Source organism: Barbus barbus, assembly GCF_936440315.1.
Source record: "Barbus barbus genome assembly, chromosome: 15".
In the NCBI taxonomy this organism is placed as follows: domain Eukaryota; kingdom Metazoa; phylum Chordata; class Actinopteri; order Cypriniformes; family Cyprinidae; genus Barbus; species Barbus barbus.
The window spans coordinates 29,427,017-29,439,576 of record NC_136743.1 but is presented as its reverse complement, the minus strand read 5'-3'; the positions used below and the strand labels follow the sequence as shown (position 1 = coordinate 29,439,576).

Here is a 12,560-nt window from a genome sequence, read left to right as displayed (position 1 = left end):
TCCGCTCAACGTCACACATATATATAATGTGGCGATGGCTAATTAAGGGCGTCGATTTAGATTTATTTACAGGTAATATAATGATATTCAATTAACTTGCTTTTTCGTATTATACAGGTCATTTTGTACGCACGAAGAAAAGCTAATCTTTGGGTTGGTGTGCACACGTTTCTTTTCCGGTGGGAAACTGGGTAGACACGTTCCAAACCTGGCGCAGAAAAACCCAATTATTTTCGATTTATAAACATATAGAAAAAGATAATCGCCTCGTATCGATAATTTAATTACACGTAAGCGTAAGATACATTAGTTGCGCTTCTATAGCCTAAAAATAACTACGCATAGCTGTCATCAGAGAAGCATGAGGTTGATAAAATGTGTTCTGCTATTAAGTCAACAGTATTGAGTTTTATTTAAGGTTTTGTTTTTAATATCATTATATCAAGCATGGAATAACGTGTGTAATAAACTGAGCTCATGTCATGGATAGGGAAACCTTTCATAACTGCTGCAGTTTGGTCAAAATGCCCAGGCAGATCCATCAACAGCACTGCTCCTCTCATTTCATTGAGTACATAGAGAGAGAAATACCCTACTCCAAATTCTTCAAGAGCTACTTGATCCCGAACAAACCTTGCATGTTCTCCAAAAAATTCACCGAAGACTGGAACTGCAGAAAAAAATGGGTCACAGCTGATGGAAAACCTAACTTACAAAGACTTCTGCAAGAATTTGGTGAGCAAAGAATGCGTTTTAATTATATTTTATCATTCTTGCATCAATGTTTCATGCATTATAAGTTAGTAATAATTATAAATAGCTCCTGCTTCATCTCTTTTATGCCAAAAATCATTAGGATATTAAGTAAAGATCATGTTCCATGAATATATTTTGTAAATGTATTACCGTAAATATATCAAAACTTCATTTCTGATTAGTAATATGCATTGCTAAGAACTTAATTTGTACAACTTTAAAGGCTATTTTCTCAGTATTTAGATTTTTTTTGCACCCTCAGATTCCAGATTTTCAAATAGTTTTATCTCGGCCAAATATTGTCCGATCCTAACAAACCATACATCAATGGAAATATTATTTATTCAGCTTTCAGATGATGTATGAATCTCAATTTCGAAAAATTGACACTTAAGACTGGTTTTGTGGTCCAGGGTCACAAATGTGTACTCAATATTGTTATATCCACAAATGGCCTCATTTTATTATGCAGATGAGACTCCTGTTCCTGTTGCAAACTGCAGTGCAAAAGAATACAACTCCAACCCGAAGCAGATCATGCCTTTTAAGGAGTTTATCCAGTACTGGAGAGAGTACATTCAGAATGGGCATTCTTCACCAAAAGGATGTCTTTACTTAAAAGACTGGCATATGCAAAGGTACAGCTCTTCAAAAGCATGTAGCATGGGTTATTGTACAATAGCTTACTACAATACTAGTTTGGAAACACTGTAGTAACATAAAGAATGAATAGATGATTTTATTGTCATAATGTTGAATATGTTTATGTTCATTTTAGGAACTTTCCTGAACATAATACTTACAAGACCCCAATTTACTTCTCCTCTGATTGGCTGAATGAATATTGGGACACAATAGAAGTGGATGATTATCGGTTTGTCTACATGGGACCTAAGGGCTCATGGTACTGTGTCATTTATTTATCATATACATATATCTGTATCCAAATTTAGAGTGTTTTTTGTTACATTGGTCCTGTAAATAATACATTTTTTGGGTTTTGAAGAAATGCAATGAAACATTATGATGTAAAATTATGAAATATTTATTATTCTGCATTATGTAATTTGCACAAAAGGGTCAGATTCCATTGGAAATGTGATATTTCAAACATTCTTAAATAGTGCTGAATCATGTGCTGTCGTTAAAGCAAAAAGAAGACATACCATTTTTAGTTTTTTTTAGAAATTTCTCAGTTTTATATTAAGATTGCAGAAGCATTTTCACTAGTGATCTCAGACTTTTGAACCCCCAATGTTTAATGTTGGACATATGTTACCCCGGACCACAAAACCAGTCATAAGGGTCAATTTTCCGAAATTGAGATTTATGCATCATCTGAAAGCTGAAAATAAATAATCTTTCCATTGATGTATGGTTTGTTAGGATATGTCAATATTTGGCCGACATACAACTATTTGAAAATCTGGAATCTGAGGGTGCAAAAAAATCTAAATATTGAGAAAATCGCCTTTAAAGTTGTTCAAATGAAGTTCTTAGCAATGCATATTACTAATCAAAAATGTATTTTTGTACGGTAAGAAATATATATTTATATTTACGGTAAAAAAAATTACAAAATATCTACATGGAACATGATCTTTACTTAATATCCTAATGATTTTTGGCATAAAAGAAAAATCTATAATTTTGACCCATACAATGTATTTTTGGCTATTGCTACAAATATACCCGAGACTTAAGACTGGTTTTGTGCTCCAGGGTCACATTTAAACTTCTTGTCACCCCTTTGAATGTCATGCAGTCAGTGATTTTGTTCTTGCCTTTAGGACACCTTTCCATGCAGATGTGTTTCGCTCATACAGTTGGTCTGCCAACATCTGTGGACGTAAGAAATGGCTCCTGTACCCTCCAGGCCAAGAGGAGTTTCTGCGGGACTGTCATGGCAACTTGGCCTATGACGTAACAGCACCCGTACTTCAAGACAAGGGTCTGTATCCACAGTTTGAAGAGGCCTGTCAGCCTTTAGAGATCATTCAAGAAGCTGGGGAGATCATCTTTGTACCTAGTGGATGGCATCATCAGGTTTACAATTTGGTAAGTAATAATTGTTTAATGGTGTCTATATATGTTGTATTAAAACAGGGGTTTAGTCCAATCCTACTCCTGGAGGACCAGTGTCCTGCAGAGTTTTGCTCCAATCTGCCCAAATGCACATGCTTGGAAATTTTCTACAGAAAACCTCTAGCTTCTCAGAGAGTAAAAAATATAAAATATGTGAGAAATGTAAACATGCCTATCTGTTTATATTGTGTTATTTCTGTTGCGTTAGAGGGTCAATTTAACCTACATTTTTATGTTGAAAATTACCTGCATATACAAACCGTTTTTTCTTTTACTACTTGTAGTGACTGTTTGCACACTTAGGTACAAATAGCTACAAATAAATATAAAGAGTATCTAATATATCTAATACTTAATGCAAGTAGTAATTATTGCTATTTCTGCTTGCTCTGTCTTTTTGTTTTTCTCAAACCCTGGAGAGGGTAAAATGGGTTTCTCACACTTCTATTCAGTGTTGCAACAGCAATTGAGATCCATAAAAACTAATAACGAAAAACAACATTTGCCAGATTTTTTTGGCTGAAAAAAAATTCAAGAAGAACTATATAATTTAACCAGTATTTTGAGCAGTTTGAAAACTGAGTGTGTGGCAAATTGACCTCAACACAACAGGAGGGTTAAGAAATGTCCAGAATCACCGTTTTAAATCTCATTTACAAGAATGCGTTATTCTATGCCAGTCATAAACATGATTACTGTAAAATACAGTTAATTTATACAGTATCGTTTTGCTTATATTACATCTGTTCATTTCTCAAACCACATGCATAAGATTTTATTCCCCGGTTTATCCACCGATTTCCACTAGCCCAAGCTTTGTAACCAAGAAGTCTCAGAAACTCAGACATTTTTACAGCAGAATGCTGCCAATGCCATAGAAGACGGATTACTCTGAACATTTCATGTTCCTATCCACCACCAGAGATAATCAACCTGAAATTGAGGGAAATCATTAAAAAATGAACTTGCTGATCCTAGAAGAGGAAATTAATTTGAATTATCACTCAGAGGGTTATTTAATCATGCATTACTTTGTTTTTGGAAGGCTTTTGTCTCATGTTATTTCTGATTTACATGTAATGCGTAGTGTAATGGATTACGTTGCTAAGTACAGTTTTTGGCATGTAATGTGGAATCAATAACGGATTAGAATTTGTAAATCATCTACAGTACCTCTGGAGTCCAGGCGTGTAATCCTGTTCAAGTGTGTTTGATTAGGATTAGTGACCATCCTGGAGCAAGACTGGACACCTCTGTACTAGAAGTTATCTTTAATATTTTTTATGAAAGACTGTAGTATAAAGATCTTTTGGCTTTGGAGAAACTAGGAAAATTTCTCCAGCCCCTAATTCTCATACATTCCTTATGAGAAAAATCTTCCTTGACCGACTCAATTTCAATAATGCATCTTTTAATAATAGGAGGATACCATTTCCATCAATCATAACTGGCTGAATGGCTGTAATTTGGATATCATGTGGCAGTTTCTGCAAGACGAACTTTCTTCTGTCCAGAGAGAAATCGAGGAATGGCGTGATACTATGGACACCTGGCATCAGCATTGTCAGGTAACGCTTTATTTTTATCAGTAATCACCTTTTTAGGTCCAACAAATGCGGCTAAGATTCACTATGTGCTGCAGTACTACTGAAAAATCATAACCCACATCATTTTAATATTCCTGTGGTAATGCATTGATTTATGTTCTTTTTCAGGTGATCATGAAATCGTGTACAGGAATCGATTATGGGGAGTTTGCATCTTTCCTTAAGACTATTACAAATAATCGAATGTCCTTTTTAAATTCATGTCCCAGAAATGCAGATAATTGCCAAGACCACCTTGCCGAAAGTCTGTGTGCTTTAGGCCCTCAGCATTCGGCCTTTGACCTTCAGAGAGTATTGCATATATTTGAGAGCATGCTTAGCAACGAAGACTTTAAGAGACTAGACCCTTCAACTCTGAGCTTCAAACCTGAGGAACTGCTTCAGGAGATCAGAGAGGCTGTTCGAACCATTGTATAAAAGCTATACTGTATGTGGAAGATCAGCTATGGCAAATGTTAATATATTCTTTTAACATATTTGTGTTATGCAATTGTTGTTTATGCTGTCATTATATTTTTATTATGATAAACAGTGTTGGGGAGTTACTTTTAAAAGTAATGCATTACAATGTTATGTTAACATTGATAAAACAATGTTTTAGTAGATGGTTTCTTATTCATGTTTAAGATTTCAGTAATGTGTTTGCTTTATGCAAATGACATGTGACCCTGGACCACAAAACCAGTCATAAGGGTCAGTGTATTGAAAGCTGAATAAATAATCTTTCCATTGATGTATGGTTAGTTGGCATAGGACAATATTTGGCTGAGATGCAACTATTTGAAAATCTCAAATCCGAGGGTGCAATAAAATCAAAATATTGAGAAAATCGCCTTTAAAGTTGTTCAAATGAAGTTCTTAGCAATGCATATTACTAATCAAAAATTAAGTTTTAATATTTATGGTAGGAAATTTACAAAATATCTTCATGGAACATGATCTTTACTTAATATCCTAATGCTTTTTGGCATAAAAGAAAAATCACCCATACAATGTATTGTTGGCTATTGCTACCCATATACCTGTGCTACTGATGACTGCTTTTGTGCTCCATGGTCACATATACAATTGTTGGATACCACATAAGGGGAATTTGGCACCCATTTATTGTAAACAAAACAATAAAGTATTGTAAAGTATTTAAAAAAGCAACAACAATTAAACATTTTTGAAGCATTTTATTTTAAGGTGTCAACTAAAACAGTCATCAGATTTCTGTATGAAAGTTATAGTTTACATTTTTTTAATTAACTAAATAAATATTATCTGCATCACAATTAATTCAGGTGGGCCTTTGACCTTTCCAGTGTTGCTGATTCATTGATCTTTACTGTTTTTTGGCCACCAGTCAGGTATAGTAGCCTGTAAAGTCACTGTCACGCCGTCAGAGGATTTAAGTTTTAGTGGCTCTTTGGCATGAGCCAAGCGTATGAGGCTCAGTCCCAGCTTGTCGATTCCTGCCCTGTGTTTCCCAGCTGGTTTGCCCCCCTCAGTCTCAAGAGCGGCACCTCGGTCCAGGGTCTCAGCCGGAGCAGACATGGTAACAGGCATCAGGCGCTTTCGGATCACACCAGTGTGGTGAGTTCTGGCAGTCAGTTCCTGTCCGATGTAGCATCCCTTGCTGAAGCTAATTCCCTGCATGTAGACGAGGTTCGACTCCAGCGGAAGGGCCTCACCTGGCGGAAGGTCTTTCACTCCTTCAGGCAGTCCTGTAGAAATGAGTTAAATTACAGGACTGATTACAAGAAATGATCAGATCACAAAGGATGTGCTGACTCTTCAATACCAATTTAGTACATTTAAAAGGACAAAATGCTGCTATTACCAAACAATATCCATATACACTTTGATGATGACTGTTGCTTAAGAGTTAGTAAGTCAGTTATCCATATAGCTACACTTTCTTAAGACAGAGAACCGCATGCTTAAGTCCAGGACAATGTAGACTAACAATGATCAACATGCATCCACTTATTCGAAGTAATAATACAAGTCGTTTAATACCGATTTCATAGCGATGTCTGTGGTATTCTTCAGTGTTGCCCTCTTGACAAGCAGAGACGATCTCATGTGGGTTATTCTGACCGCTAGTGATCATTCTCCAGCCCATGAGTTCAGTTCTTGGGTCTCGCTCCAGTATTAACACTTTATCTGCTGCAGTAATAACCGGCTTTGAGTTCCCCAGTACTGCAGCTTTATTTTGAGGTAACAGAGCCCATAGTGAGAGACTGGGACACAAGCTGAACTTTACTTTGCGACGTATCTTGTAAACCTTCAGAAGCTGCATAATGGAGTCTTGTACAGTGCTGTCACACTCCAGAAGCACACCATTAAATCCATCTGGGTTTCCTTTTAAACTGAATAACAAAAACAAGTTCCATTAATACATACATGAAAAACATGCAAAACTCTTTTTACACTGTTTAGCACAGATTCTCTAAAAAAAAAAAAGTTTTCTACTTCAGAATGTAATGTGTTACTTGCATTATTTATTTATAGTTGTTTGTTAAAGGGATACTCCACCCCAAAATGTAATTTTTTGACAGTGTAATTTACTATGCAGTCAATGGGACGGTCACAAGCCTCCCGGTTTTCATCCAAAATATCTTAAATTTTGTTCCGAGGACAAACAAAGCTTTGGAACGACATGGAGGTAAGTGATTAATGACAAAATTTGCATTTTGGGGGTGGAGTATCCCCTTTAAATTTACTAGCAATTTTTACACGCAACACATTCTGTCACACAGAAACATTACCTCGTTTTTTTCATTAGCTATTAATAAAACCTAATGAAAATTGATATTAAAAAAGTTCAGAGATCTTTACTGAGACATACTGATTGGTTTCTTCACGCAGATGTTTGTGCTGTTTGCTGCAACTAAATCTCCAATAAAAACGTCTCAATAATGAACTTTAATCTAAATATGGATCTCAGCTGTTTGTGATTGTTACTTGCTGCTGAAAAATGTACTTGCGCAACTTTTGTGTCACAAAGTCATTGTTGTTTTTTTAACAGAAAAACAATTTGGTTTGACTTAATATTAGATGATTCTGCTTCTGAAAGATGCTTCTGGTTTACATTGTTTTCAATGAAGAGAGTGTTCATTATATGATCGGCTGAACATAATAAATTAGGATGAAGGAAATTAAATCATGCATTTGAGTTGACGTTTGCTTGATTTGTACTAATGTGAAAGTGCAATAACTCTTATTGAAATTCCTCAAATGTCAATAATCATGATTAACGATTGTGATTATCAGTTATACACATTATGATGCAACCCTAAAGTAAATGGTAAAATATTGATGCTTTTTCAAAACTATAAATTAATCTGTGCAAATTTCTCTCCTGACTCAAATGAGATGACTTTTCACTGGAAAAAGCAATAGAGGAAGTTAACAATGTCTTGAATTAAGAGTGGATTATTGTGAGGTTGTAATCATTCTGACGGCACCCATTCACTGCTGAGGTAAGCAATGCCTAATTTCTCCAACATTTTGGGTGGCCTGAGAAGGAGTACGTTTTCAGCAAGTTTTAATTTGTGGATGAGCTATTCATTGATGACATGTGCCTAAATTATTCTCATTTGTTAGCCGCTTTATATATCAACTCCTTATGAACTTCTAAACCATGCTTTACTGACATGTAGAGGAACCTATCAGTAAGTTAAGTTAGTATCCCAGGGTGGGACAGTGAGATAATGCTGGGGTGACACCCACATCTTACTAACCTTATTTACAAAACTCCACCACCTCTAAAATCACATTAATCTGAATAATATGTAGTTTATTACCTGTAAAGGCTGATGTCGTACAGTGTCCTGCCTTGAACATTGAGAATATGAGCATATATCGCATCCTCCTCCAGAAGAGCCATGTCATTGGTTATTATTCCTTGAAGAAATGAGCTCGTGTCTTGTCCAGACACATTGACGAGAGTCCTGTGCGGTAAGCTGAAACAGCTGAAGTGTGCTGTGTTATTGCTAGGTTGATCTCGAGAGTGTTTTCTGATCTGAGTCTCGTGTGTCGAACAGTGAAGATAGCGCGCGTGAAGTCCCCCTGATCCTGTCGGGATGGCTCTGAAAGCACTGCTAAACAAAATCACCCTCTGCATTGTGTTGTTTTCCTCAGAGCAACTATTAAAGCTCAAAGTTCCTCAAAACGACACAACTTTGCGTTATGTTGTCTCTCACCTTCCATTTTCGTTCCCATACTGCACTGCGCGTGCGTCATGTTCTAATCCTACTATGGTGAAGGTGTACCTCATGAATATTCATAATATAATCGCGTGCGTCCTTCCTGGCCCGTCCAATCATTTACGTGCTTTATTAATATTTATGAGGTAACACATCTCCGTAGTAATCGGTTTGTTTGTATTGAACGCCAAAGGGGTTCATATTTGAGTGTTTTCTTTCGCCCGTTTAAACTTTGAAACGCCGCTTTCTTAAAAAAAATAACATATGAACTATATTTGGTTCCTGAAATTTGGTGGCACTGACATGAATATTCATAAGATTTCTCTGTTGTGGGCGTGTCCTTAAGACAACGTGCAGCAAACAGAACTAAATATATATATATATATATATATATATATATAGCCTATATATCAGCGCACGCATCTCAAATCGCAACTGATTCTATTGGATTATTTCGAAAAGCTAATAAAATGTCATACTAATTTTAAAGTATGCAATTTCAGGTGCAGCTCCTTAAGTCTCAGCTCCCTGTTTTGTAAGCCTTTCCCTGTTCCTTATTTCTAGTCAACCTAATACTAAACTTCCCAATGTTGTTTGGGAACTTTGTGAAAAACTGAAAATACTCAAGTGTGATTAGGCCTAATTCTTTTTACATTTACTAAAAATGGGGTTTATTAGAAGACTGATCATGGGATTTTTAAATTCAAATTAATTAAATTTTTCCTGTAGTTTTTTTCCTGGTTATCCAACAGTATATAAACATTTACGTAGTTATATAAATCCCAAAATATCATATACACCAGTGGTTCTCAAACCTGTCCTGGGGACCCCCAGCCACCACATATTTTGTATGTCTCTCTCACACCCAGCTCAAGTCTTGCAGATTCTACTAATGAGCTGATGAGATGAATCAGGTGTGTTAAATGAGGGAGACATACAAAACATGATGTGGTTGGGGGTCCCCAGGACAGGTTTGAGAACCACTGATATACACTGTCAGAAACCACTGCACAATGAGTACTTTTACACTTGTTTCTACATAATAATAATTGAATACAGGAACACAATGGAGCATTTTTCATAGTGTGGTATCAAAACTTCAATCTGGATGCATACCTAGTTTATCAAGAATAGCCTATCTGGAAATATTAACTGGTAATACAGATCTAGTAGTGTTTGCTGACATGCAAGGTTTTTATTCTTCCATGATCATAGTGCTTCCTTCAGGTTTTGTTATGATTGATGCACTTATGTTCACACAGATGATATCCACATTCAAGTTATCCATTTACAATTACATTTATGCATTCAGCAGATGCTTTTATCCTAAACCAACTTACAAAAGAGAAAGAATAAAGTAGTTTGTAAAAGAGCCAACACTATTTGTAATACACAGTGGCAGGTTTATTAGACAGGTTTGTTATCCATGTGCTTATCCGAACATACCGTATCCGGGCAAAAAGTAAAAAAACAATACAAATTGAGCTCACCTCTGACATGCCAAGTGATCCAGTTCTTGGTCAGCTATCGCACCTTATACGTGGACTTTGTAATAATGCACATTTCTGAAATAATGTTTTAGTGAACAGTATATAATAGAAAAAAAATAAGATATTCTGATCAGACCCCTCCCAAAAAAACTCAAAAATCTTGTTTCTACATTTATTTTTATTCTTAATCATCATAAAACATCATCAGTAAAATTGTAATTGGTAAAGGCACATTGTGGAATAGTGATTCTAAAATATTTTTTTTACAGAGCTTTGAAATCTTACTTCTCAAAAGTCCTACCCAAGAATCCTTACAAAATAATACTCGCTTTTTTGCTAAAATTTGTTTGTTTTTGTAAGAATCAAATCATAAAAAGTCAAATGAATTTGCCACCAACACACCAAGACATAGTTATATCTACTCATAGTTGCAGCTCAGAGGTAAATTGTGTGCAATAGTCTTGGAAACAATGGAAAATAAGTTAATTCACAAGAAATGCTGCATGATGCCGATGAGGTGTGCAATGATTGAGACGTTCTTACCTGACCAATTTCATGTGGATATTCAGGCTTATGTATTTGTATTTGATGCATAATTTAGTCAATACCACCCAGTTTTACAAGGAACAAGAACATGGCAAATAATTTGAACTGTTCATGAATTTTATATTAAATAAAAATGATTTTCAGTGAATAATGATTTAAATTCACAGAGCATGGCTTCAGAAGACTTGAATATAACACACAAATCATATGAATCACTTTTTGAAAGCCTCAGTCCTCATTTACTGTAATCAAATTTTGCTCCATAGAAGAAAGAAAATTGAGGGTTAATAAATAATGACAAAATTTAAATCGTGGGATGAACTGCTCCTTTAAAATGCCTTCATAAGACAATGGTTCAATTTATCATTGCAGGCTCAATCCATCATTTTAGTGCCACATAATATAAATGCAAAAAGAATTTATAAATGCACATTAATATTATATGCACATCCATGTTTTTTGATAAAGAAGAAACCAAGAAAATCAGCATAATCTTTTTTTAGACTAATTAAAGGCATCCCCACCCAAAAAATGCTCTCATCATTTCCTCGTGCCATTCTAGATGTACATGACTTTCTTTCTTCTGTGGAATTTTTAGAGAAATAATTCATCTCTGTAAGTCCATATAATGCAAGTAGATGGGTCTCTCAAAGTCGACATGTCGTAAAAAAAAAATGAACACGGTGGTAACATGACCCCAGTAGATGAACCAATGTCTTCTAGAGTAAAACTATGAACTATAAACCATAGCATCTAGTTGCTTCTAACTCTCAAATGCAGGTTCATATGTTCACACCTGATGTGTGATGTATGTGTGTTGTGAAACTTGCACAAGAAGTGACACAGAAGCACAGAGGATGTCACTTCTCGTGCAGTTTTCATAACGTGCTTACAGGGTCATGAATTGAGAAATCACATTCACCTTATCTTTTGATATCTAATAGGTCCTTGGTCTATAAAAACAGTTTTTATTGAAACTAAGCTGCCAAAACAACTTGTTTTCTAATTCCTGATTTTTATTACATAATAGAGATGAATACATCAACACAAGGCTGCCTGCACAGACGCTACTCCAGGGTGCCTCAAATTCAGTCCTGGAGGGGTGTTTAGCTCAAACCCTGATCAAACTCACCACCTGTGATCTTTTACAAGAAGTGACACAGAAGCACAGAGGACTGTCACGTCTCATGCAATTTTCACAACATGCTTACATCGTGCTTCACGACGACATGTTGATGTTCACAGCAGGTTGACAGTTAGAAAGCAATGGTTTTATAGTCTAAAATATTAGTTCTGCTTCAGAACACATTGAGTGGTGTGGATTTACATTGTTGTGTTTTGCATGGCTTTAAAGGTGTCAACTTTGGGAGACCCATCCACTTGCATTATATGGACTCACAAAGAAGGATATTTTCTCTGTTAATTTTTTTTCCGCAGAAGAAAGAAAGTCATATGTATATCTCATGTATGGCATGAACGTGAATAAATGATGAGAAGTATCCCTGTACATTTGAACGCTCCGTTCCAAAACCTTGTGAGCTGCCTCACTTTCTATTATCTTTTAAGCATCCTATTTAAAGTGAAGCCCTTTTACATACAGTAGGTAGCAACAATATTAAATGTCACTGATTAGCACAAATAACTCACAATCGACAACTGATTCCAATTGAATTTGGCAAGATGTGATGTTGTGATAAAGTGAAAAATACATATAGCACATTCACTTGTGTGAAAGTGCATTTTTAATAAAATAACAATTTTGATTAATACATTTTTTATAATATATACAGAAAGTATATTTATAGTAGGGTTGCTCTTGCTTTCATCCACCATCTTTGATCACATTTTCGTCACAGTGCATTCTGGGATTGCTTTATCCA

General features: G+C 35.5%; 2 protein-coding genes across 2 annotated transcripts; one reads left to right on the top strand and one right to left on the bottom strand.

Annotated features, from left to right (window-relative positions):
* Positions 1-161: 161 nt before the first annotated feature.
* On the top strand, positions 162-5,727 carry jmjd4 (jumonji domain containing 4). The gene is made up of 6 exons (XM_079435401.1): positions 162-735; positions 1,229-1,394; positions 1,535-1,660; positions 2,547-2,814; positions 4,263-4,409; positions 4,557-5,727. Exons 1-6 carry the CDS (start codon positions 483-485, stop codon positions 4,863-4,865), a joined length of 1,269 nt encoding a protein of 422 aa, XP_079291527.1. The 5' UTR covers positions 162-482; the 3' UTR covers positions 4,866-5,727.
* Positions 5,322-8,704, bottom strand: iba57 (iron-sulfur cluster assembly factor IBA57). The gene is made up of 3 exons (XM_079435402.1): positions 8,243-8,704; positions 6,453-6,805; positions 5,322-6,157 (listed from the first exon to the last, which is right to left on the bottom strand). The coding sequence occupies exons 1-3, from the start codon at positions 8,560-8,562 to the stop codon at positions 5,766-5,768; spliced, it is 1,065 nt and encodes a 354-aa protein (XP_079291528.1). The 5' UTR covers positions 8,563-8,704; the 3' UTR covers positions 5,322-5,765.
* Positions 8,705-12,560: the final 3,856 nt, after the last annotated feature.

Coding starts and splice junctions, on each gene's coding strand:
- iba57 (XM_079435402.1), bottom strand. CDS start 8,562: ATGCAGAGGGTGATTTTGTTTAGCAGTGCTTTCAGAGCCATCCCGACA. Junction 6,806..8,242: donor TACGACATCAGCCTTTACAG/GTAATAAACTAC, acceptor TTTGTTATTCAG/TTTAAAAGGAAACCCAGATG. Junction 6,158..6,452: donor CAGACATCGCTATGAAATCG/GTATTAAACGAC, acceptor TCATTTCTACAG/GACTGCCTGAAGGAGTGAAA.
- jmjd4 (XM_079435401.1), top strand. CDS start 483: ATGGATAGGGAAACCTTTCATAACTGCTGCAGTTTGGTCAAAATGCCC. Junction 1,395..1,534: donor AAAGACTGGCATATGCAAAG/GTACAGCTCTTC, acceptor TGTTCATTTTAG/GAACTTTCCTGAACATAATA. Junction 4,410..4,556: donor CCTGGCATCAGCATTGTCAG/GTAACGCTTTAT, acceptor GTTCTTTTTCAG/GTGATCATGAAATCGTGTAC.